The following is a 26,797-nucleotide window of genomic DNA, read 5'->3' on the forward strand; positions in this document are numbered from 1 at the left end:
ACCATATGCATCTTTTTGATGACAAACTTGTGTAAACCACAGAAAGGCAGCCCAGGGAAGTGTGATGATTTCTATGGCATACACATCAACCGTTAAGTGCCTCTGCAGGCACATGTTGTAGATAAAGCCACACTGTAAAAAACCCAGGCAACTGTGCTTAAGTCCACTTTAAGTGCACGTAACTGTGTGTTAAGATTGTGACCCAAGCATTGCTCCCCTGCAATACCTTTAAGATGACTTCAACAGCCCTCTCCGCATTCTGTTTACAGCCCATTTATATATTTTACTCCACTGACTGTTGTTTTGGATTCTTCCCCCACCAGCTGGCAAGCAAGACCACCGCCACACGAAAGTTGGTTATCAAAAAATTTATTACAAATGTGTTAAGAATTTCAATAGCAGCATGAATTTCAGTTTAAAAGAATTATTGCAAGATTGGTTATCAATGCAGAATATAGTCCAAAAGACCTCCTCCGGTAGCTCAATCCGCATCAAAATCTTTGCAGAAATGCAATTGCACCAATGTCTTTTAAGAGTCCAGTCTCTTGGGGAAGGGGCTGGATGACCCCCGCCAGCAGTTTCTTGTCCATACCTTGTCCATTCCTGCTCTTTCACCTATGTCCAGTTTTCAACTTTCACTCTGGCTTTCTAACATGAACATTCCACCTGACCTGGAAACCTGCCACAGTTTTTTTCCCCCCCACTCTCTTTTCTTCTGCTCCTAAAGTAAAAACTGCAGTTCTTCTTCAGCTCCACAGATATGCCAGCTTCTCCAGCGCTGCAGCATAGCAGAGAGACTCACTGCTGGTACAATCCACTCGCCTTTGCTTCTCTCTTTTTTATTTCTCCCCACAAGAATCCACCACGTGCTGTGTCTGAGCGACTTAATCCAAGCTGTTGACCAGGCTAATCTCCAGAATCAGCCACTCGCTGGGTTGCCCAGATGTGCAGCTCCAAGGTGATAATGCAACAAAAAGGTTTCAACCTCTCCTGTGCACCGGCTACGTCAACACCGTCACCATCACTCGGGCAGGGTGATGCTGGGCACCCAGTCGTTGACATTTCGACTCTCTTCGCAAAACAAGTTCAGCTTGTCTAAGGCTGGGTCTTTCCAGGAATCTTCATTGGGATTCTGCAATAAAGAGAAGAAAGATATATGAGTGAAAATCACAGTCCAAAACACAATACAGCAGGAAACTAAATCTGCTCACTGCTACGGAAAACAAAGCAGGCTATATATATGTCCAAAATTGCCACAACAGGGCTACTAATTCCTGAGGTACCAACGAAACACACTTTAGGAGATGTGCTTCCTTGGGAATGGGCCACCGGCAGAAGCACTTAAATCATGTCAGTGGCAGCTATTTGCTGGCCTAAGGTTGCTCTGGCACTATTTTGCTATCCAATGTGCTGCCTCAAAGAGATTCACGGGAGAAAATCCTGCCCGATGCCCAAGCGTTAAAGACAGGCATGGCATGCTATGGCACTGCACAGAATAAAAGTGGGGCTTGCCCCTCACATGGCGCTGAAAACTCACCGTGATGAGGATGCAGTGCAGGTCTCTGGGCTCCCCGGCCTCCTCGCTGGCGCCCACAATCGCGGCCAGCTTCTGGATGTCGTTCACACGCACAATGTCAATGTCGTTCTCGCAGCAAAAGGCTTGGATGAGAGTGAAATGGATCTGCAGGGCGATGTCGCCCTCGTCTTCCTCGTCCGCGGCCAGCACACAGAAAGCGACCGTGTCGGGATCACTGCAGAGAGAGGGAAGGAGGAGAGCTTGCGATTAGCCACTTTAAAAGCGGAGATTCTTGCAAAAAAAATAAAGCGAAGAGCTGTGCACTTTTCTGCACTCTCTTCTTCCCGCCCGGATTCCCTCCCTTTTCCTGGTGTTGCGCAAGGCATGCAAAACAACAGGCGCGGTGCAAATGCCCAGATACTTACACATTCATCAGTTTGGCGGATTCGTAGACTCCCGCGGTGAGGCAGCCGCGGCGCTGCGACGAGACCAGCAGCTCCTGCAAAGCTTTGCCGGCCTTCTGCATCCGGTTGCCGGTGGCGGCGCTGCTAGAGCTACTGCAAACGACAAGAAGAGGGCAAGTGCCGTCAGTCGCGGGGAAACCTTTCCTGGCTTGCATTCCCAGCCCTCCAGCCCTCCATCCATCCGGCGGTACCCAACCCGCGCGCCCGCCTCCCTCCGCGCGAGACCCTTCCATCATAAGCCACCTCAACCATCACCACCACCCCATCTTCCCCATCCCGGGCTGAGCCTCTGCCCGGCGGATAGTTACCTGTCGCTAGTTTCCGGCATCGTCTCCTGCCCGTGAATTTCCTCCAAAGTCATAATGGTCCGAGACAGGCAAAAAGCGGCAAGCCCCAAAGAAGAAATGTTTCAACGACGGCAAAAACCAGGCACCCAAAAAGTATCCACACAAAGGAAAAGGTTCTGCTCGGCGGCTGAAAGATCTCTCCCGGAAAAAGAGAAAAGCGATCGGAAAATGTAGACAGCTAAGCACCGAAGCTCTCCGATCTCTGCTCACTCTTAAAGTCCCCAGCGAAGTGTGAGCTGCCAGGAGCGCCGCGCGCCCTATTTATACGCGGCGGAGCTTCTGTGCCGGCAGCTGCTGGAATCTCGGCGGCGCTGATTGGCCAGGCTAGGGGTGTATTGTTATGCTAAGCAGGCGCTGGGGAGAAGCCGGCTCGTGCCAGGAGGCCACGTGGGAGACCGGGGGGGGGGAGAAAGAGGGAGACCGTAGCCGTGGGGTGGAGGGGGACGGGGCGAGGGGCGAGAGGGGGATTACAATGCCTCAAATCTGCCACTGCTGCTTTTGTTGTGATGTTACTAGGCAGACTGCAGAGCCGGCGTGCTTGATCTTTTAAAAGGGGGTTGGGGGGGATGTTGCTTCAGATGTGCATCTTTTTTGGAGGGGTGTGTATATATACATATATAAAGCTTTTTGCAAACTGCAAAGAGCTTAAGCAACGCAGCAACTCCACTTGGGCGCAAAAAAACATCATTTTACTGAAAATGCATCCCCAGTGTGGTTTCTAGGAATCGCTCCCCCTGAGTTTCTAGTTTTGCAGCTCACGACTGTCGCGCTATCTGCTTGAAAGGACTTTGGCCTTATTATTTTCATTTCATTTCTGCAGAGCGGACCCCCCCTCCCCAAGCGTGCCTGGCTGCCAGCAAACAAGTCACAAAGCAGGGGTCCTGCAAAGTTCACCCGGGCGAGGGGGGGGGCCGTCCTGCGCCTGCCTCATCAGCTGCTGCGCGGAGCAGATTGTGGATGGCACACGCTGCTCGTTTGCATTTCTATGGAGAGGCGCACAATAGGCGAGGTCTGGCGTGTGGCAGTTTGGAGCGCACACAATCGGCGCTTTCTCCCCATTGCTGCACTGTCCACCTGCCACTGGGGCGCGGATTTGCTTTTGGCCGAAGGCGGCGGCGAAGAGGGGGGTGGCGCACACAATGGCCTGGCTCTCTTGTGTCGCCCAATCTGTTCTTGCTGATGAATGTCTCCACTGGCGCACGCTTCCAGTGTGCAATTGAATTTGGAGGCTTTCGAAGCACGCGATCGTCTCCTTTTCTCCAAAGGGGCCCCCATTCTTCCTTTGTTTTAACCCTTCCGAGACGCTACATTGCGGGACACTGCCCCGGCGGCCTAGGCATGTGGCCAAGCTTGGCCAGGCCAATCCGGAGTCATCAAGTTTGTGCTTGTTCCTGCCTGGGAGGTGCAAATGACCAGGAGCGCCCAGCTCCTTCTGACTTGCGCCACTTTCCCCCCTTGGGCACGCAGACTGTGCATTGCATTGCTCACAATTCCCCTTTCCAGTCAACCGCGCGTATCACGATCTGGTGTTTATTTTCTTCTGCTTTAAAATTCGGGCATCCTAGAATCCTCGTGGTGTTTCTCTTCTCCCTCCTCCCATGCGTAATTCTGGACGAGGAGCGCTACCTACTGGATGCTGACGAGCATCCTTACGGGTATAAACTGCCGTGCGGGAAGATCCAAGATTTCTAAGTGGGGAGAGGTGGGCCTTGCAGAACATGCTCGCAAGCCAAAGAAAGGGCATGTGTTGTGCGCTAATCCCTTTGCAAATTCTCTCCCCTCTCTCTGGAAGCCTGAAGCCGGCTTGTCCTGGCATACAGAGGCAGCTGCTTCTTGCATATTTTACTCTTTGAAAGGAGCGCGATGGTACTTGGGTGTGCGCCACCTTGTGGCTACTTGGTGCTTTCAGCAGACCTTCCAAGTGTCCCTATTTTCCAAGGACGTCCCTGATTTAGAAAAGTCCGTTTCTGATGTGATCCCGGAATGTCCTGCTTTTCCTTAAAAAGGTAAAGGGACCCCTGACCATTAGGTCCAGTCGTGACCGACTCTGGGGTTGCGGCGCTCATCTCGCTTTATTGGCCGAGGGAGCTGGCGTACAGCTTCCAGGTCATGTGGCCAGCATGACTAAGCCGCTTCTGGCGAACCAGAGCAGCGCACGGAAACGCTGTTTACCTTCCCGCCGGAGTGGTACCTATTTATCTACTTGCAGTTTGATGTGCTTTCGAACTGCTAGGTTGGCAGGAGCAGGGACCGAGCAATGGGAGCTCACCCCGTCATGGGGATTTGAACCGCCAACCTTCTGATCGGCAAGTCCTAGGCTCTGTGGTTTAACCCACAGTGCCACCCGTGTCCCTCTGCTTTTCCTTAGGACATCCCTATTTTCACTGGAGAAATGTTGGAGGGCATGGAGTTATAGCGGGTGGCGCTGTGGGTAAAAGCCTCAGCGCCTAGGACTTGCCGATCGGAAGGTCGGCGGTTCGAATCCCTGCGGCGGGGTGCGCTCCCGTTGTTCGGTCCCAGCGCCTGCCAACCTAGCAGTTCGAAAGCACTCCCAGGTGCAAGTAGATAAATAGGGACCACTTACTAGCGGGAAGGTAAACGGCGTTTCCGTGTGCGGCTCTGGCTCGCCAGAGCAGCGATGTCACGCTGGCCACGTGACCTGGAAGTGTCTCCGGACAGCGCTGGCCCCCGGCCTCTTGAGTGAGATGGGCGCAGAACCCTAGAGTCTGTCAAGACTGGCCCGTACGGGCAGGGGTACCTTTACCTTTACCTTTATGGAGTTATCCAACCCCAGAGCCATCTGAAGGCAGCCCTGTATAGGAAGTTTTTTTAATATTTAATGTTTTATTATGTTTTTATATGTGTTGGAAGCTACCCAGAGTGGCTGGGGCAACCCAGTAAGATGTGTGGGGTATACATAGTAAAATCATCATTGTGGAATAAAAAGGTAAAGGGACCCCTGACCATTAGGTCCAGTCGTGGCCGACTCTGGGGTTGCGACGCTCATCTCGCTTTATTGGCCAAGGGAGCCAGCGTACAGCTTCCAGGTCATGAGGCCAGCATGACTAAGCCGCTTCTGGCGAACCAGAGCAGCGCACGGAAACGCCGTTTACTTTCCCGCCGGAGTGGTACCTATTTATCTACTTGCAGTTTGATGTGCTTTCAAACTGCTAGGTTGGCAGGAGCAGGGACCGAGCAACGGGAGCTCACCCCGTCGCAGGGATTCGAACCGCCGACCTTTTGATCGGCAAGTCCTAGGCTCTGTGGTTTAATCCACAGCACCACCCGCATCCCTATTTTCATGGGAGAAATGTTGGAGAGTATGTTACAGTTTTCTTGTGAGCCAGCTGTTTCCACACGCATACGAGCTTTCCCCCTTCTTTTGCAATGTCCGCACGATGTTGTTGGCATCAAAATGCCGCCCTCCGTTCCTCACTTTCTGCAGAAAATCTCAGGCATAAAAAGCCCTTCTGCCGACAACACACTTGCAATCCCTGGGTGCCTTGTTTACATTATTTTACCCGATGGCACCCAAAAGTAAACAGACCCAGAAGCACTTTACTACACACGAATGAACCACATGTTGAAACAGAAGTTAGCTCGCCCGATCACATTGGAGCTTCATGCTGGAAGATTTGATCATCCATCTGAATCATGTGGTATGCACAGCAGCTGAGATAAATCTGAAAATGACGTAGGCATGGAACTCTGCAAATCTTCCATCCCTTAACTCTTAACAGAATAGAAAGCTCACAACACCCAATGGCACTGTGCCACAAAAGGAAGTGCATTACATTTTCAAGGAGCTTGTAGGCTGTGGGCAAACATCCATATGCCAGGCTTCGTCATTAACAGGTTCATATCAGTCGACTTTGGAATTTTCCCTCGGAATTGGGGAAAAAAAACACAGTTCTCCCATTTTCATGTAGGAGTAAGATAAGGACATGTATCTTCCTTAAACTGACTCAGTTGCGGAGGGAAGATCTTGTTCGATCTTAGAGCTGGCGATCCCGGCGTCATTCGATCAGATTGGAGCAGTCCAGCAACTCTTTCAGGGTTTATTGTAGAAAACTGATGATATGGAATTGGCTACTTCTGACATCTTTGGCACATCTAGCCAAGAACCAGCTTGCATTTCTGCATTGCATGAATTGATTTTCATCTTGGCCTTTTTGCACATTGCCCTCAGACATTTTGGAGAAGGGTGTTAAGTAAAAAATATCGGAATGATCTTGGCAATCTGTGTGTTTGTGCCTATGCAGCCAAACGCATCTGCCAAGCAGGAAGCCTGGATAGCTCAGCTGGTTAGAGCGTGGTGCTGATAACGCCAAGGTTGCAGGTTTGATTCCTGTATGGGACAGCTGTATATTCCTGCACTGGAGAGAGTTGGACTAGAATAGATGATCCCTTTATGAACTCTATGATTTTATGATCAGCAGGATTTGGGGGGGGAGGGGACCCCAATGTTTGCAAAAGTACAAAACAAAACAAAAACTGTGAGAAGATGTCCTCAGAGGAAGAACCTCACCCCTCAAAAAAGAGAGCTTAATAAGAAGTTGCTGTTGCTTTCTGGGAGGGGCAAGGTGATGGGGAGGGCAGCATGGTTGCAAGTACACTGGCGGCAGTGCTGGATTGTGCCCGCTGGTGCACCAGCACCACGCCACCCTCTGGGAAAGCCCGCCTGTTATTCCCAGTAACTGGTTTTCCAAGGCATACAGGACATGTCCACTGGGGCCTGAGCAGGCCTAGTGACCATGGAAGGCTGTCTGACTATTAGAAGGGTCTTTCCGCTGCTCTGAGATTCCACTGCAAATGCTGTACATACATAGAATCAAGAGCAGATTGCTTTGGCACTCAAAATCCTACACATGCCACTCCCCCTCTTGGTCAGTAAGAATATGATATTAATACATTTGATCACTATTCATTGCCCCCTCGTGACAGCTACCTAATGGTAGGGCCGGCTCTTCTGCGTCAATGCTGCAGATTAGCTGATGGTGGATTCCACTTCAATTCAGCATTGGTCAGCAATAAAGTTATTGTACGGACATGGCCAGAGTCTGCTCCTCCAAGTTTCTTTTTTATGGCTCCTCGTAAAGCAGATTTCCAGCTGCTCTTGTGAGTAGCGGCTCCTATGTCTTTTGCTCATTCCTCTTTTGTAAAAGGCACATCTGTAGAGGCAAGCTGTGTGCTAGCGATTTTTAAGGGCAACAGAATCCATTTTAAACCATTAGTAATTTAGACCCATTTGCCCTCCTTAAAAGCATTCGCTCCTAATTTTAAACCTGTCAGAGCTAAAAAATTCTTTGTTTTATTTATTCAAAAAGAAAAGAATGGAGGAACTGTTACTGATCTTTGTCCAAGTAATATTTATAACAGAAGGATGCCCTCTTGAGGACAAAATGATAATTAACCCTCATCTTGTTTTTAGTGATATCCTCCTTCCCCTTTCTCACATATCAAGGGTGCCCTGTCCTGGCATTCCCACTTGTGGGACCATTATGGGGGTTCCTGTTGTGTGTTTGTGTGACGCTCTGAGAGAGGGGCACTGTTAGGGTTCTAGGCACGATCTTCTCACCTGCTGGGGTGGAACTGAGAGCACTAACCTTGCAGAAAGGAAGCTCCTGCAGCCAATCGGAAGCCACGGAAGCCCCATCGGATGTTCGGGTTCCAAAGAATGTTCGCAAACCGGAACAATCACTTCCGGGTTTGCAGCATTTGGGAGCCAAAACATTCGACTCACAAGGCATTCGTGAACCAAGTACAGCTGTACTGGTATAGATGATTTCTGCAGGCATCCAAAGTGTTTTCAACAGATGGTCACTTTTGCATGTCTTCAGCTATGTTACATGAACATAGTTTTAAATGTGCACTTCCTATTTCAGCTGGGGAAAACCCCCTGAAAGTTAAGTGATCTGCGGATTAATAGGTTAGGGATGTAATCCAGCATTATTATCACTTTTTTCTGCTGGGACAGTCTTTTTAATGGGTCATGGTTTTTCAATATGCATTCTGTCATAATGAAACAAGAACTCTCTCTGTGTGTTTTTTTAACCCAGATGCTGGCGGGATGTGTGGCCCTGCCTGATTATAGATGGCCTCTCCCTCTCTCTCTCTCTCTCTCTCTCTCTCTCTCTCTCTCTCATATCTCCAGAAGACACTCACTAATGGAACTTTTATGGCGAGAGATGGACCCAACTGAGCAAACATAATTTGGTGACCTTTGCGAGCTCACTTTTGTGTCATCTGTTTTAGGTCAGACAAAGTGCACGCTCTCTGAGCAATCTGCCAGCTGCTCGGCCTAAAATCGAAGTGTGCCTTTCAAATCAGAGCCGCCACCCTTATTTTTATTTATTTCCCAACTGTCAAGGGAGGGAGAAGTCCAAAACATTGCCTCATTTAGCAGTGGTAGCTAAGGCGGAGTGCTCTTTTTAGCCGAACTACTGGATATGGCACAATTCGCTGTCTGTTAACCTCAGTGCTGTGACTGCTTTGACTAAACATTAGAAAGGATCAGAAGCCCAAGGGCCAATGCACATGTCATGGTACCCATTTTAAGCCAACTCCTAACAGCTGCCTACGCTGGACAAAGAGTAAACTGGAGCTCAGAACCAGACACTCCAAGTGTCCCTATTTTCCAGGGACAGACCTGGATTTACAGAAGCCATCCCAGTTTCCGATTTGATCCTGGAACGTCCTACTTTACCTTAGAACTGTTACGAAAAAGGAGCAATGAAGAAGCAAGCACCAGGTGGCTGGAATGGTAAACAGGAAACTGATGTTATTGGATTGTTCCGTGGGAACCAGGAACAGCTTGTAAAGTGCTCTGAGAGCCGGATGTTACCTCAGAGCAGCACGTGACCCTGTACTGGAAGTACATGGGTGGAGTTTATTTTCTCTCTCTGCATCTGGGAAGCAGAGTGTGCAGACATGTTTTCTCTGTACTGCTGAAAGACAGGAATAAAGACATGTAGATATATTTCTGTCTGTCTCTTTCCCCCTCCCCTGGGAATGGAGGTGGGGGGGGAGTGGTGTGTTCTCCTTCACGTTGAGGAGAATCGCCGATTGGAGACCTCCTTTGATCTTGCCGGGAGTCGCAGACGGGAGGTCATAAGGAATCAAGCCGGGCACCTGGAGGGTGGCCAAATTCCTCTGGACTAAGAGCTAAGCTGGAGGCTGTGCTCAGTTGGCTTGGATTCCGACATCTGGTAGCAGACCGATGGATATCTGATCTATGAGAATCTGCATGAGAGGTGAGAGGTCGATGAATCGTTGCCATCCTCTGCACCTAAGGAGATAAAGAAAAGCGTCTGCCTGCAGCCAGAAGCTGAAACAGACAGCTGGACACCGAAAGGAGTGTGTTTCAAGGCAACGGAGCCCCCCAAAAAAAAGGTATGCTGCATTTTGGGGGAGAGAGAATGAACGCAGAAAGATTAATTTCTGGTTCACAAGAGCTGCGTTTGAAAAACAGCTCTGAAAGAGCAAGCTTGCATACCAGGAATTCCTGTGGTTTAGATAAGGAGTTCCGTCCTGAGCAGGTTGCTAGGCAACGTCTGCCAGTTACTGAGTGGCCTAAAAAGAGCCTGGGAAATCGAAAGTGTATCTGCGCAGCTGTGCAAGGGTTTTGAAAACAGCGTAAAGTTTGCCTGCCTGTAAAAAGCAGTAAACAGAAGAGAACTTTTGGAGTTTACTGGCTTGGAAAGTGAAAGCTGGCTTGAGATTGAGTGTAAAGCTGACCCTTGGATTCAGCATGGATGCCAAGAAGGGGGGAGTGCCCCTGGGTGCCGTGGTTCTAGAAGAACACAGCCGGCATGCTGCACTGGAAGTAAAGGACAGGGGGAGGGAGGAACGGAGTTCTAATTCCCCCACCGATGAGGCTACTGGAAAGGATGCTGTAGCTTTGAATACTGTCCAATGTTACAGTTGTGGACAGGCTGGGCATCTTCAGCGGAGCTGCAAGAAGCCACGTCAGCCTAAAGGAGCGAAGGGCCGCTCAGCAAAGCCTGAGGCGTCAGGCAAAGGTCGTACCAAGCCTATGGTGGAACCTGCAAAGGCTTTGATGGCGAAAGGAACCACGCCAGATGTTGGGAACGCGTTTATTATTGACACTGCAGCCACGTTTCATATGTCCCCACACAGAGAACTCTTTTCAACGTTTAAGAAGCAAAGCTTCACTGTGAGACAGGCCAATGGTCAGGAGCTAGAAGCGGCCGGCGTGGGGACTGTCTATCTAAAGAGTCTGAACTTGACAATAAACAATGTTTACTTGGTTCCTGAGTTGAAGTTCAATCTGCTGAGTGTTTCGCAGATTGCAAAGAGAGGACTGAAACTGTCCTACGATGCTGAGAGCTGCGAGATCTACAAAGATGGAGAGTTATTTCTTTCGGCCAGAGAAAAGGATGGACTTTATTTGTTGACTTTTGCACAAAGTGATTACATGGAATGTAATTCATCTGTGTCTAACCTAGTTTCTCTTGCAGGTGTGAGCAAGAAGAAGACCGGAGTCAACAGAGCATTTCAGCGGGTGTATGCTGATGTGATTGGTCCTCTAGAACCATCTAGAGGCAATGCAAGATATTATCTTGTGTGTGTGGATCATTTCTCTAACTATGTCTGGGTTTATGTGTTGAGAAAGCCAAAGGAAGCCTTGGAGAGGTTTCAGGAGTTTTGTGACAAAGTTAAGAGTATGCATGATGCTAACATTGATTGTCTATTCACAGACAAGAAGCAGGTTTTTCTTTTACAGGATTTCCAAAGGTTCCTGCAGAAGAAGGGAATAAGACACAAGGTTTCTGTTTCAGCGGAAGCGTGGAACAGGGGTGTCTGTGTACGGGTGAACAGAGAATTGCAAAAGGGGATGGAAGCGCAATTGCTTAGTTCACATCTGCCACATGAGTACTGGGCCGAGTCTCTGATGTCGTACTGTTATACGAAAGTGAGAAAGGTTTCAAAAGAGTTGGGAAGTTCTCCTTTTGAGAAACTGTTCCACAGAAAACCTTCTGTTGCCCATTTCAAGGTGTTTGGGTCTCATGTGAGAACAGAAGCTCCAGGTGGAGTAAAGAATGCCAGAGGCATTTTTGTGGGGTATGAAAAGGGTCTCTACAGAGTAATTTTGTCTGAATCTGGTCAGGTGATTCTCACAAAATTTCTAGAGAGTGCTCCTGAACAGGAGAGAGTGATAGTACACACATTTCCCACTGAGGACGATTCAGATGATGATGATTTCACTGATTTCAGCTGTACAGAAAGTGATGACACTGATAGCTCGGAAAGCTCAGTTGTCACAGTCATTGAGAGGAAGTCTCACACAATAGATAGGCCTTCACAACTGAAGGATGAACCACTGTTTACCATTGGAACTGGTTCTCCAAAGAGTCCTGAGACTGGACCAGTGAGCAGAGAGGATCAGCACCTCATACGTAGGTCTGAGAGAGTTACAAAGGGTCAACCACCCAAGAGGTACTCAAAAGAGTTTGCTAATTTAGCTGTTGCATGTGTTGCTGTTGTAAACAACCGAGGACAGGTTGGAGCTGTGTCTAAGTCAGAGACAAAGACACAACAAAGAGTTGATAGCCAAGGTAATGCAGATGCACTCATTCCTTGGAAACCAGACAACCAGAGAGGTACACTGGGGAAACCAGTGGCGGGGAGTTCCAAGAGTGGAACTGAAACAACAGGGGAGTGTTATGTGTATAACAACTGTTTGTTTTCTTCTCTGGATCATGCTTTGCTTGCTGCAACACGCATTGATTCTTTTGGGGGAGGATGTTACGAAAAAGGAGCAATGCAGAAGCAAGCACCAGGTGGCTGGAATGGTAAACAGGAAACTGATGTTATTGGATTGTTCCGTGGGAACCAGGAACAGCTTGTAAAGTGCTCTGAGAGCCGGATGTTACCTCAGAGCAGCACGTGACCCTGTACTGGAAGTACATGGGTGGAGTTTATTTTCTCTCTCTGCATCTGGGAAGCAGAGTGTGCAGACATGTTTTCTCTGTACTGCTGAAAGACAGGAATAAAGACATGTAGATATATTTCTGTCTGTCTCTTTCCCCCTCCCCTGGGAATGGAGGTGGGGGGGGAGTGGTGTGTTCTCCTTCACGTTGAGGAGAATCGCCGATTGGAGACCTCCTTTGATCTTGCCGGGAGTCGCAGACGGGAGGTCATAAGGAATCAAGCCGGGCACCTGGAGGGTGGCCAAATTCCTCTGGACTAAGAGCTAAGCTGGAGGCTGTGCTCAGTTGGCTTGGATTCCGACAAGAACGTCCCTATTTTCAGAGAAATGTTGGAATTATGCGACCCCCAAGCCAGGCAGTGTGTCTCATCTGTCCTGAATCTCCCATTATTCCACTTCACTGGACAATTTCAGAGAGAGAAGAGCTATTCACACCAGGCATCATTTTATAAACCTAAAAATTATATAAACTAAATATTTCAGCCTTTCCTGGGCCATTTTGCTTGTTCATTTCTGGACCTTTTCCAGCAATATCTTTTTTGAAAGATGGCCTGTGTACGCACAATATATTTAAAGCACATGATATCGTCGTCGTCCCCCCCCCAAGAATCATGGGAAGTCTAGTTTACCCCCACAATTCTCAGCACCCTTCACAAACTACAGTTCCCAGGATTCTTTGGGAGAAGTTGTGTGCTTGAAATGTATTGTGCGTGCACCACCACCGAGAATGGAACTGTGCACAGCGTTCCAAGTTTGGCTTCACCATATACTGTACAGTGGTACCTCGGTTTTCGAACATAATCTGTTCCGGAAGACCGTTCAACTTCTGAAACATTCGAAAACCAAGGCACAAACGGTGCTCTGTAAATTCAATGAAGATAATTGGGGGAGGGGACTCAGCGGAAGCCGTTCGACTTCCGAGGCGCGTTCAAAAATGGAAGCATTTACTTCCAGGTTTTCGGTGTTCGAAAACCAAAACGTTTGGCTTCCGAGATGCTTGAAAACTGAGGTATCACCGTATTGGAATAAGGGGCACTGCAATGTATACAGGTTTTTTTCCTTTCTAGCATGGAATACCAGGTCACACATGATGTGTGGGGGAAACATTTAAAAGTCATTTGCCTTTCGAAAGATTTAGGCTGGAGGTGCTTGAGCGTTATGGAGAGGGAACTGGCTTCCTGGAGGGCCCTGATGATCGCTCCTATCCCTGGCCTCTCTCTGGCAATATTACCAGGGTCTGCTGCTCCTTGAACCAGCTGCAGCTGGTGTGTTTGCTGGCTTGCAGAAAACTCATCTGAAGGTGAGGTTGCAGGTGTTGCTCTTGGGAGGAGGGTTTCCTATCACAGAAGCACTCCATTTCATGGAGTGTGGCGACTGCTAAAAAATATTTGTTTGTCAAGAGTTCAAGGAGATCTTCCCGGAATGAGGACAAAGGGGGAAACCAGGTCAAGGAAACACTGAAAGAACAGCCATGGCAATGCTTCAGAAAAACGCAGCGAAACATTGCATTAAAAAATTAATTCTTCTTTGATTTCTATCCTTTTCTAAGTTTAAAAGCTGGTAGAAAACAATCGTTATTCTGTTTAAACTGATGGAATATGCGCAGCTTGCAGACGTAACATATAGAATAAGAGAAGAAGAAGAACATACATTTAAAGAAGGCTGGAAAATGTTGAATATACTGGGGAAAACTGTGTACACTTGAAATCGTGGGCAGCATTAAATAAATTCAACAATGTAAACAAGTTTTGATGGATGTATTAATGGAATACTGAATGGTTTAGTTAATGTAAAATATGCATGGATTTATGATATGCAAATTGATCCATGGAAAGAGAAGAAGGGAAGTCATTGGCATTTTAACATTGCTTAAGGAATTTTTTTAATTGTAAAATGGGAAACTTAATAAAAATTATACACACACACACACACACAAAATTATCATCATTCATTGTTTTTCTCTATCTCAGGGACTATATCTAATTTGATCACCATCTCTTCAGGTGCAAATTATCCATGGGTAGACCTCTTCAAAAAATTGAATTTATGTGTTGATGACTTTGAAGAAAGATTATAACATTTATTTATTTCTACATACTCCTTTTGTATCCTGCCTTTCCTCCAAAGATTCAGCAAATATAGTTCTCTCCACCAACCACTGCTCCATTGTCTGTTCATGGCAACTCTTGAGGTACTTTTGGCTAAGAAATAGCAACTGGTCCAAGACCCCCCCCCCATCTGTTGAGGTTCATGGCCAAGCGGGCATTTGGACATAGGTCTCCCTGGTTCTCCCAAGCATTGCGCGATGAAGAATAAATTCAAGAATGACAAATCTGAAGAAACATGAATCGTGTAGGCTGTTTATGTTGGCCAGATTTAACATGTTTTCCTCGGCGGTAGTGAGAGGAAGATACTTAGCTATCCCAGAATCAGAGCGTCTCTGCAAATGCAGAAAACAGGAACCCGATACTCTAGAGCATATATTCTTTTCCTGTGATTTTGGCAGCTATGCCAGAAGACAATTATTTGAGGCCCTAAAATTTAATAGACAGTTTTTTACACAACCAACTGTTCAGGACCTGCTGGCGGACAGCGATGATCAAATTACTTTAATAGCGGCTGAATTTTTAAGTGCTGTCTATGAAGAAAGAATGGGCCATGATAAAGAGACTTAGTGGTTCTTAATGGTAGGTGATGTTGCTGTGTTGTATTATATTATTTATGTACATTGATTTATTTTTTGGAGTTAAGAATAGGACTGGGATAAATTGTGTTCGCTGAGCCCGTATTCTATACAGTCTGTATATGATGTTTGTTTGTTAATGTGAGGTGTGATATGCCTAATAAAGGATTTTGAATTGAATTGAAAATTCAAGAACTCTTGATTCGTACACTGGGCTAGATCCATACTTGGTCATTCTTACAGCAGAAATCAGTGGAACTTAGGTTAGTTGTGAAAACCATTGGTTTTCATGGGTCATGACTATCCTAAGTCCCATGGGATGCGGGTGGTGCTGTGAGCCTCTTGGGCTTGCTGATCAGAAGGTCTGCAGTTTGAATCTCCATGACGGGATGAGCTCCCGTTGCTCTGTCCCAGCTGCTGCCAACATAGCAGTTCAAAAGCACACCAGTGCAAGTAGATAAATAGGTACCACTGTGGCAGGAAGGTAAACCCTGTTTCTGTGCACTCTGATTTCCGTCACGGTGTCCCATTGTGCCAGAAGCTACTGTTAGATCCATCATGAGACGTCCACCAGCTTCTAATCAGACACCAGCAGTCTCCAAGCAAGCAAACTTGCCTTATTATCGCTCCCTAGCATCCCACTGCCAGAGGATTGCCTCCTTCCATTCACCTGTTTGCCTCCTCCAAGTGGAAGAAACCTGGGCAGTGCTGAATGTCACATCCATTGTCAGGTGTGTCCTGCTGGAAATAGAAAAGGGCTTTCCTCTTGGCCTGCCTGTATATCCACTCAGTTGTCAAGTGCTTTTGTGACATCACAAGAAACCCACAACCAATGGCAACAGCTGGGGAGGCATCATCTTCATTGCTTTGAGCCTCACAATGGTGGATGGACCTTTCAGTGATTATGTGCTTGTTTATTCAGGTAGCGGGTGGTGCTGTGGTCTAAAGCACGATCCTTTTGGACTTCCCAATACGAAGGTTCATGGTTCGAATCCCTGCAACGGGGTGAGCTCCCGTTGCTCTGTCCCAGCTCCTGCCAACCTAGCAGTTCGAAAGCACAACAGGGCAAATAGATAAAGAGGTACCGCTGTGGCAGGAAGGTAAACAGCACTTCTGTGTGCTCTGGTTTCCGTCACGGTGTTCCATTGCACCTGAAGTGGTTTAGTCATGCTGGCCACATGAGCCAGAAAGCTGTCTGTGGACAAACGCTGGCTCCCTCGGCTTGAAGCAAGATGAGCACTGCACCCCATAGTCACATTTGACTGGACTTAACCATCTAGGGGTCCTTTACCTTTTTTAAAAAAAATTCCCATTGATTTCAGTGTGTCTCCTTTAAGGCTGCATTCACACCAATCCCTTGGTTGCACAGAAATGTCGTTTGTCTCAATTCAGAATCATTCATGCTCACCCTCAACACGCTGCTTTCAATTTAGATTGATTCCACATCCTGTTGTCCACAAGGATAAGTTACTTGACAAATGTCTGAAAAAACTCTGTTTGATATTCATGCCTTTTATTCAGGTGAATGGAGAAGAAAGTGCTAGTTGTAATCTTGCTGCATGCTGCCACACAACATCACTCAGCGGCTGTGGGTACATTCTGCATTGCTAGAGCCGCCTGCATCTGTTTTCAGACAGACACGCTGTGGCGTAATGCCAAATCAATCTGCAATGAGCTTTTATTTTTATTTTTTTGAATGATGCCAGGTTCTTAAGAAGCACTTTTCTTTTCAAGTTTTGTTGTTGTTGTTTAGTCGTTTAGTCATGTCTGACTCTTCGTGACCCCATGGACCAGAGCACACCAGGCACTCCTGTCTTCCACTGCCTCCCGCAATTTGGTCAAACTCATGCTGGTAGCTGTGAGAACACTATCCAACCATCTCGTCCTCTGTCATCCCCTTCTCCTTGTGCCCTCCATCTTTCCCAACATCAGGGTCTTTTCCAGGGAGTCTTCTCTTCTCATGAGGTGGCCAAAGTACTGGAGCCTCAGCTTCAGGATCTGTCCTTCCAGTGAGCACTCAGGGCTGATTTCCTTAAGAATGGATCGGTTTGATCTTCTTGCAGTCCATGGGACTCTCAAGAGTCTCCTCCAGCACCATAATTCAAAAGCGTCAATTCTTCGGCAATCAGCCTTCTTTATGGTCCAGCTTTCACTTCCATACATTAAAAGTTTTATCATTGCTTTATTTTATTTGGTTTGGTTTTCACATATTACATTACAATAATGATGTACCAAAGCCAACACCATTTCTTCCCCATCCCTCCATACATTTACATTTATATTGCCTCAATCCATCATATTATTCTTTTCTCCTTCCTCCCACTTCCCTCCGCCCCCACTCGATTTCTTCCACATTACACAATTTACAATAATCTTTGCATTCTACAATCTTCTCAAATCATCTATATATTCTTATTATCTTTCCTTACTAATTTTTCTTCCATCCAGTACTTCACATTTTAATCTAGGCATATTAGCGTATCATTTTTGAGCAATATTTTGCCAATATTTTCAGGGCCAAAACTTTTTTGCAATAGATCTAGATTGTGTGTGTGGACTACATAGCGGGGGGGAAGTACCCAGTTGCCATTGATTCTAGAATAAAAAGCATGCAGATGTTTCAACTCCTGGTACAGAAAGTAAGCGGTGTTGGACTTTGGTTTCCGTAATCTTTGACTACTTGCCATTAAAAGAACTCGATTCCAAAAGCATCTGGGGGACCAAAGCTTCCCCATTCTTGAAGCAGAGTTTAATACAAAAGTTATAGGTCAATAACCCTTCTTTCAGGGTATTGTGAAAAGGGAAAGCCATACAAAAGCGACACCTAGTGGTCGCACTGGGAATTTCCTGGAAATTACTGTGTCTCTTCCTACCTGTTTGAACTTTTCACCCAGAGTATTCAGAGTATTATTGGACTGCTCATCAGATGCAACTCCCCACTCCCATCCTTTTAGTCCATAAAGTGGGGAAGAAAGCATTTTATAAAGCAGGAAAGAAACCATTTTTAACGTTTATCAGATGTCCTATCAGGAATCTAAGGGCACTTCCAGATTGGTGTTCTGTCGCAAGTTTATGCAGCAGGAAGCATTTTATGCTGTCAGTGTGGATTTAAACCGAATTTGTGGATTTGTACTGAACCATCAGTGTGGATGTGCACTAGATATTCAGCGTGGATGTGAACTGGACTGCCTGCTTCTCTTCCCGCTATATTATTTATTATTTATTGAATTTATATACCGCCCTAAATTTTTTCGTTGGTCATCAAGACTTCATTATCATTCATCAGAGTCACTCAGTTCAGATACCGGTAGAGGCCTCCGCTTATGCCACCAACACCTCATAAAATGCGGGAATTTCTCGCCCAGCCTTTCAAGTTTCCTCTTGTCCAGTCGTGAATCTCTCGCCAGTCTCTGATCCAGAACTTAACCCTTGCTGTCCCTGTGGAGCTTCTGTCTCGTTTGCTGCCTCTTCCGGTTCCTCTACGCCTGAAGACACTGCCCTTTCTTCGCCAGCTCCTCCAGCTCCCTCCCCCTCAGGCACAGCGTCCTCTTCTTCTACCCTGAAGTTCTCTCCCACATCCGGGGAGCTCGAACGTACTGACTCAGCCCTGACACCATGGCAGGTTGCCAGGAACGGATAAGACAAGGAAAAGTCCTTTCTATTCAATATTCACAGAGAGAGGCTTGGAAAGGCAGCTTCTTGAAATAATGGCATAACCCCGAGTGAGTCTCCACTGTTAGGAGTTCAGCCTACACTCGAGTAGGACCCTGGCAGAGACACCTGCCCAACTGGCATGTTCCCTCCTTCCTGGTCAATCATTCAGGACCTTCAAAAGCTTTCTTCTGCCCAAACATCACAGCAACCGATGCCAACAGACACCGGCACACTTAGGGATCTGCAGAGTTTGCGCAGTTGCGTAACAGACCTCAGCAACTCAGCATTTTGGCTAATCTACTTTATTTACATATAAACACACACGGAGCACTGCAACATGGCTCCCTCTCTCTCTAGCATCAGACAGCAAAAAGAAAAGAACAAAGGACAATAGTCCCACTTCACAGAACACAGTAACACAAACATTCTGTCTCCGTCACTTCCTACTCTGTGGAGTCAAAACATATACCGTCATGTGATAGACAACAATCCCATGACTGCAATCATGGAGCAAGAATTCTAACATCTCTCATGTGTCACAGCTACGGGTGCTGAAAAATGCCCTCTGCCTTTGAGCTCTCTGCTCTCCTACTTTCAAGGCTCGCCAGGTTTGGGGAGACGGGGGGTCTGGAATGCTTTCTAAGGACAATTAATCCATCAGCTGTCCTCTCTCTGGTGCTTCTTCTTCCTCCTTTCCCATTCTTTCCCAGCTTTCCCCTCATCTGCCTCCGAGCTGTGACCTCCCTCAAACTCCCTCAAACCCCTGTTGTAATTCTGAACTGTCTTCTTCTTCTCTGGAAAGGTCAGACTGGGGAAGCAGTCTCCACCATCCCTCCTCTACCCAGCCTCTGACAATGAAACTCTGGACAACTTCTCCAGGCCTGGTGTCAAGATCAGAGTGAATGCACGCGACTTTGCCCTCAAAGTGTTTTACAAATGAATGAATCTTTATTTGCGTCAGCCATCAGCCCTAGCAATAAAATAACAATATGATATACAAAGAATAGATATAAAAAGTCCATTTTATAAAACACATTTTAGGGTTTTGAATCAATAGTCAAATAGTGGCTCTTATTCTGATTGACGGGACACGGGTGGCGCTGTGGGTTAAACCACAGAGCCTAGGACTTGCCGATCAGAAGGTCGGTGGTTCGAATCCCCGTGACGGGGTGAGCTCCCGTTGCTCGGTCCCTGCTCCTGCCAACCTAGCAATTCAAAAGCACATCAAAGTGCAAATAGATAAATAGGTACCGCTCCAGCGGGAAGGTAAACGGCGTTTCCGTGCGCTGCTCTAGTTCGCCAGAAGTGGCTTAGTCATGCTGGCCACATGACCCGGAAGCTGTACACCGGCTCCCTCGGCCAATAAAGCGAGATGAGCGCCCCAACCCCAGAGTCGGTCACGACCGGACCTAATGGTCAGGGGTCCCTTTACCTTTATTCTGATTGACCCAGCTAAAGACCTTGCAACCTTGGCTGTCACCTGCTCATCTTAGTCTGCCAAGAGAAAGGACACTGTGGCAGTGGTTGGGCGACCCGGAATGGACAATCAAAGAGGGGTGATAATCTCATTCCTCAAGTCTTTATAAAGAGTGCAAGCCAGAAGGGCATGCGCCACTGATTCGGTACTGCCATCTCCACAGGGACATAAGCGTTTTTCGTGTGGAATCTGTTGGAATCGTCCCTCAAACGCATCATGGCAGGCTTCATGGCAGTGATGTTCTCAGGTTTGGAGCTTTCATTACAGCACTCATCACCCTGAAAAGGATCGCTGGACACCTAATAGAGAATGCAATGGTGGCTGGCAGAGCAAGACTTTCTTCGCTGCCTCCACAACCACACAGAAAATATAATTATGAGTGAAGACTATAATTACAGCAACAGAGTTTCTACCTTTATAAAGAGTGACTTTAATGTTACAAGGTAGTAATTAAGCATTCAGGTTCACTAGAGCACTTCTCCAGGCTAGCTGGGGCCTGTCTGGAGACAGATTAGCCTCTGATGAATTGGGGAAAAAATGTTTAAAATAACTTTTTCTAAAAATAATCCCAAAGCCTTTCTTTTAGGAATGTTAGGTGCCGAAATCCCAATGGAGCAGAAAATACTACCGTATTTTTCGCTCTATAACACGCACCAGACCATAACACGCACGTAGTTTTTAGAGGAGGAAAACAAGAAAAAAAATATTCTAAATGAAATAGTGGATATATTATTTTTGTGGTTCATGCTGTGGCCACAGACATGTGATCTGACAGTGAGTTTGGAGTAGCCCAATGCAAAAATCCTGAGGATCCATGTGGATCCATGCTTTGTAACCACGGAGGAGGGAAGGAAGGGGAACCATGGATCCTCTGCTCACGACTGCAGCAGATCCCCCCCGCCACCCGCAGGCATTCGCTCCATAACACGCACAGACATTTCCCCTTACTTTCTAGGAGGAAAAAAGTGAGTGTTATGGTGCAAAAAATACGGTATTTATGTATGTGACTGTGCGGATTATTGACCCAGAAATGGAAAGAAGATAAAGTCTTGAACAGAGAAGAATGGTCGATTAAGTTGATGGATTATGCCAAAATGGCTAAAATGACCAGGAGAATCAGAAATTAGGAGGACCAAAATTGTAATAAGGAATAGGGGAAATTTAAAATTTATCTTACAAACCATTGTAAACAGTTAAAATTGTTAGTAGGGTTGGAATAGCACTGGTAGTTTAATGGTGAATTTTGGATGTAATGGAGATGTAAAAGATTTGGATTATTATAAAAGATACAGGAGGAAATGATTAACAATAGGACCCACAAAGGGGAGGAGGGAAGTCCAGGAGATTCTCTGGAATCTTGTTTTTGTGATATGTGACTGTAAAACTTTAATTTGAAAAACCAAATAAATAAATAAGTGTGTGTGTGTGTGTGTGTGTGTGTGTGTGTGTGTGATGAATCAGCCTCGATTGCCCTAATCCAGGGCTTTCTTTTCTGGCGGTACTCAGAGGTACAGAGTACCAGCACCTCCCCCCAGCAGAAAAAATACCTTGTGATAAAGTAAATGGAAGGTGGGGAGAGCAAGCAAGAGGCCATAGCTAAAAGGGGGGCTGTGAAAAGCAGGTGGCCAAGGCGGCAGCTGAAAGGAAAAGGAGGCCATTGTTTGGGGCTGCTCTCAGTCAACAGGTTGAGCTGTTCGCCCCTGGCTGCCCTGCAATGCGCTCTCTCTACCCCTGGACACACTGTCTGCTGTGCCGCTGCCTCACCATACTGCAATCGGCTGGTTGGCAAACGCTGCATCCCTTTCATCTCTGCTTGCTGTTTCCATGTCTGTGGGGCAGGGCAGTGTGGGATGTAATCCATTGGTGCAGTCAAATGCAACATTCCCAATTTTCCTAGAGTGGGCACAGGCAAGGAGGACACCCAGTCAGTGTAACTTCCTGTTCTGCTGACTGGAGCACCCTCCCCCTGCATGTGACCTGGGAGACGGGCGTGGCTCTGGCTGACTCCAAAAAGAGCTGCATTTTCTCACTTGCAGTCTTGTTGTTTTTCTCTTCTCTTGCTTGCTGATCTTTTGCTGCCATGCTGCTTCCTGCAGCCATTTTGTTGTATTAATATATTTTTGCTGTCTGCTGGCTCTCAGGCAGCAGCACATGAGTTCAGTCCCCATATAAAATAAACTAGGGTTACCAGACATCCCCGTTTCCTGGGGACAATCCCTGGATTTGCAAATAAGTCCCTGGACAAATTCCGTCCCCGGATTTCATCTAATGTCCCCGGGAAATGCAGCAGCGGCAGTCTCAGCAGCCCGGAGCAGTTGGCTCTGGCTGGCTTCAGGAACTGCTCGCAAGTCCCCATATGATGGTGGTGCAGGGGCTCGAAGAGGCAGCTTCCGGGCTGCCTCCACCTTCCCTGACCCCAGCAACTAAGCTGTGAAGGGAGGCTTTACGCTGCCTTCCATCATACATGTCATCTCTTTCATCAGTACCACACCGACTCGCATTTATTCGTGCAAGGTTCAATGTCTTTCCATCGAACCTGCTGAGCCACAGATTTTCCAAGGGTTTGGTGTCTCCGCTATGCGTGTGTGACGGGAAAACTGTTGAATATCTTCCACATATAATGTTCAACTGTCCCCTACATAGCATAGCCAGGACTAAATTCCTGGGTCCTGCTTTACTGCGCTTGGTTGGCAGGCCTGTTGAGTTACACGCCGCACTGCTTTTGCAGGATACAGACCCTTCTGTAACTCTGCAGGTGGCGAGATTCCTGAATGCGGTTATCTCACACACAAAAACCACCAAAAAACAACAAAAACACCAAAACTAATCGGACTGTTATGATGAGAGTGCATGTCGGATCTCGTCTTCAGTTTTCCTTTCTCTGTGATCCGTCACTTGGAGCTCTCCTGGCCCCAAGCTGTCATTTGGCTCTGCTCAAGGACCCACCCTTGCATCGTGGTGTTCACCTTCTGTTGTCGGATATATCGGTCTTTATGTCTCTGTGTTTTTTTATGTTTGTACATATTTTATGGGCTAATAGCCGTAATAAATTATTAAAATTACGCTGCCTATCGGAGCAGCCTCCTAACTCTTACTTGCGTGCAAGCAGGAGGGGGCAGGGATCTCTCAGTTAGGCAACGGGAAACCTCCCTTCCCAGTTGAGGGACCCCCGCCCCCTTCTGCTTTCACAAAAGTAGGAATGAGATTGGGACTGCTCCGATGGGAAGGGAGGCATTGTGCTGCCCAAGCCTCACCACCACCCCTCTCGGCCCTCCTTCTCCACCTTCCATGCCTGACCCACCGCACACCGCTTCCCCACCACCACCACTGAACAACCAACAACCAACAATGCCCAGGCTCATGGAGAAAGGCGATAGAAGCCTCAGAGGAAGGGGAAATGTGGCAGTTGAGGTCAAGGCGGCGGCCACCGTTCTGCCACCGCCATCGCTGCAGCATCAACGTCCAGAACGTGTGGTATTTAATTAATTAATTAAAGTGTCCCCGGATTCATTGAAAAAAATATGGTAACCTTAGGATAAACTCACAGTTTCTTTGTGTAACTACCAAGTAAAGCCTGCCTTTTAGGGACCATATCGTGAACTGAAATAAAGTGAGTAAACGTTTTGTTGCTTTACTCAGAAAAACTCTTGTGTCTTTATTCTTTTAGGAGGGATAAAAGGGGACACCAGGAAATAATCTTAACTAAGAGATTCAAACGAATCTGCAAACTAGATTCTAGTTATATTGAGGGGAATTTGCTCTGCTATGTCACTCACTAGCATGAGTGAGGGAAGGATAATACTTATTCAATATATCGTTCCCTACCATCCTTAACATTCCCACAGGCAGGGGACAGAGTAGGGAGAGAGAGAGAGAGCAGGAGGAGGCAGCCGCCTCTGTTGCTAGAGAAAAGAGGCATTGAGTGTCGCTGATCTCCTGCTGTGGAGCCCTCTTCCATCAGAGATTCAGCAACCACCCTCGTTTTTGTTTTTCAGGCGTTTGTTGAAACGTTATTATTTTTTAATGCCTATAATGCAAAAGTTTTGGCTTTTTGATCAGCCAATCATTTTAATGATTGTTGTTAGATTTCTTGTTTATTTATTTTATTCCATGAAACGTATATGCTGCTTGATTGTAAAAAAACACAACGCCCCAAACCCTCAAAGTAGTTTACAAAAAGAGCAAACAATAAAACTGAGAAAAATCCACGACTGTACTTTAAAACATACAAAGGTTAAAATAATAAAAGAGAGTTAAATCACTATATGCACAGTGTGTGAGAGAGAAAGGTAAAGGATCCTTGGATGGTTAAATCCAGTCAAAGGGAACTATGGGGTTGCGGTGCTCATCTCGCTTTCAGGCCAAGGCAGTCGGCGTTTGTCCACAGACAGCTTTCTGGGTCATGTGACCAGCAGGACTAAACCGCTTCTGGCTCAACAGAACACTGTGATGGAAACCGGAGTGAATGGAAACACAATTTACCGACACAGGATTTACCCACTCTGGAAGAATGGCAGATGAAGATGATTGACTACATGGGATTGGCAGAAATGACTGGCAGAATCCGTGACCAGGGAGAAGAGTCGGCGGAAGAAGACTGGAAGAAATTTAAGGACTATTTACAGAAATATTGTAAAATTAATGAATGCTAGAATGATGTCGGATAGAAATTAAGTGGTTTCCAGCTTTAATGTTTTGAGTGATATGGGGGGGGAAGGGTGCAGAAATAGGCTAAAAATTATTGATAAGGATTTGCTGAACTAACAATTTGAACTGGAATACAAAAAAGGGAGGTATGAGGAGGTCAGGGAAATATGTTAATGAAAAATAAGTATTGTGAACTTTATGTGTTTTTAAACTTTTTTGTATTTTTCTATTTTTTGTTATTTTTTCTTTTTTCTTTTTGATTCTTTTTGATTGTATTAACTTTGAAAACTTTAATAAATATCTTTTTTAAAAAAAGGAAACACAATTTACCTTCCCACCACAGTGGTACCCATTAATCTACTTGCACTGGTGTACTTTTGAACTGCTAGGTTGGCAGGAGCTGGAACAGAGCAACCCGAGCTCACCCCATCACACTGATGGGAGCTCACCCTTTCGCATGGATTCGAACCACTGACCTTCTGATTGGCAGGCCCAAGAGGCTCACTGGTTTAGACCACAGCGCCACCCACTTCCTGAATAAACAAGCACACAATCACTGATAGGTCCACCTGCCATTGTGAGGCTCAAAGCAGTGAAGATGATGCCTCCCCAGCTGTTGCCATTGGTGGTGGGTTTCTTGTGATGTCACAAAAGCACTTGGCAACTGAGTGGATATAAAGGCAGGCCAAGGGGAAAGCCCTTTTCTGTTTCCAGCAGGACACACCTGGCAATGGATGTGACATTCAGCTCTGCCCAGGTTTCTTCCACTTGGAGGAGGCAAACTGGTGAATGGAAGGAGGCAATCCTCTGGCAGTGGGATGCTATGGAGCGATAATAAAGCAAGTTTGCTTGCTTGAAGGCTGCTGCGGACGTCTCATGATGGACCTAACAGTAGCTTCTGGCACAACGGGACACTGTGACGGAAACAAGAGTGCACGGAACGCTGTTTACCTTCCTGCTGCAGAGGTACCTATTTATCTACATGCACTGGCATGCTTTCAAGCTGCTAAATTGGCAGGAGCTGGGACAGAGCAGCAGGAGCTCACTCCGCTGCGGGGATTCAAACCGCCAACCTTCTGATTGGCAAGTCCAAGAGGCTCAGTGGTTTAGACCACAGCGCCACCTGTGTATTCTGTATCACATCTAGTTATATTGTATGAACTGGCAAGATACAAACGCTTTTATAAATAACTAAATGTTCAGGGGTATTCCTCGCCTGCTGCAAATAGATCCGAGTTGCAGCAAGGCATTCTGTGCAAAATAAAAAATGTCGCTGGCATACTTTTCGCCACTAGATGGCGGAGGAGCCCCAGGATTTTACCCTTGCGAAAATTCAAATGACCACCCATTGTACAATGTTGCAGCCCTAAAGCAATGTCGTTCCAAATGAAGACTTAATTCCCTTATCCCTTATCCCTTATCCCTTCCCAGCACCTTCAATATCTGATCAAAATATTTAATACTGAAATAACAACATCATCATCAACAACAATATTATTATTATTATTATTATTATTATTATTATTATTATTATTATTTTCCTCATCCATCGGGCTGGGTTTCCCCAGCCACTCTCGGCCACTCTAAAAACAAAATAAAAACATCAGGCGTTAAAATAAATAAATCTCCCAGATAATCTCGGAACCATTCAAGGCTTTCACGGATTCATAAAAATAGGGAGACCTATTCCCCCCCAATCAACAAAAATCAATACAAATGCACAGCTAACTGGGTTCTCTCCCCCCCCCGCAACAAAAGGCCTACCCCTCCCTATCAAAAATCCTGGCTACGCCCATTATCAAGGGGGAAGGAATTGTCCTTCAGTAATCTGGATTCCGCATCCTAGATGATGATGATGGATTGCCATGTTGGTTGGGGCTGATGGGAGTTGGAGTTCAGCAACACCCAGGGGCAAAGCATCCTCACCCCTTTTCTGTACAATAACAGGACATTCATTTTGCCGTCAATTTTGTAAACATATTGCAGTTGTTTGAAAGTTATGCAAGAGGTTAATCTATTTTGTAAAGCATTGCTGTTCTTCAGATGCACAAAAAATG

General features: G+C 46.6%; 1 protein-coding gene and 1 non-coding gene across 2 annotated transcripts; one reads left to right on the forward strand and one right to left on the reverse strand.

Annotated features, from left to right (window-relative positions):
• Positions 1-353: 353 nt before the first annotated feature.
• GADD45G (growth arrest and DNA damage inducible gamma) lies at positions 354-2,574 on the reverse strand. Its single transcript, XM_053409098.1, has 4 exons — positions 2,289-2,574; positions 1,942-2,073; positions 1,538-1,751; positions 354-1,132 (listed from the first exon to the last, which is right to left on the reverse strand). Exons 1-4 carry the CDS (start codon positions 2,339-2,341, stop codon positions 1,022-1,024), a joined length of 510 nt encoding a protein of 169 aa, XP_053265073.1. The 5' UTR covers positions 2,342-2,574; the 3' UTR covers positions 354-1,021.
• A 4,039-nt stretch (positions 2,575-6,613) lies between these two features.
• Positions 6,614-6,687, forward strand: TRNAI-GAU (transfer RNA isoleucine (anticodon GAU)). The gene has a single exon. It is a non-coding gene; the product is annotated as a tRNA-Ile (tRNA).
• The last annotated feature ends 20,110 nt before the right edge of the window (positions 6,688-26,797 follow it).

The sequence above is a fragment of the Podarcis raffonei genome, chromosome 11 (genome assembly GCF_027172205.1).
Source record: "Podarcis raffonei isolate rPodRaf1 chromosome 11, rPodRaf1.pri, whole genome shotgun sequence".
Taxonomy (NCBI): domain Eukaryota; kingdom Metazoa; phylum Chordata; class Lepidosauria; order Squamata; family Lacertidae; genus Podarcis; species Podarcis raffonei.

Coding starts and splice junctions, on each gene's coding strand:
- GADD45G (XM_053409098.1), bottom strand. CDS start 2,341: ATGACTTTGGAGGAAATTCACGGGCAGGAGACGATGCCGGAAACTAGC. Junction 2,074..2,288: donor ATGCCGGAAACTAGCGACAG/GTAACTATCCGC, acceptor TGTCGTTTGCAG/TAGCTCTAGCAGCGCCGCCA. Junction 1,133..1,537: donor TGCACTGCATCCTCATCACG/GTGAGTTTTCAG, acceptor TCTTTATTGCAG/AATCCCAATGAAGATTCCTG.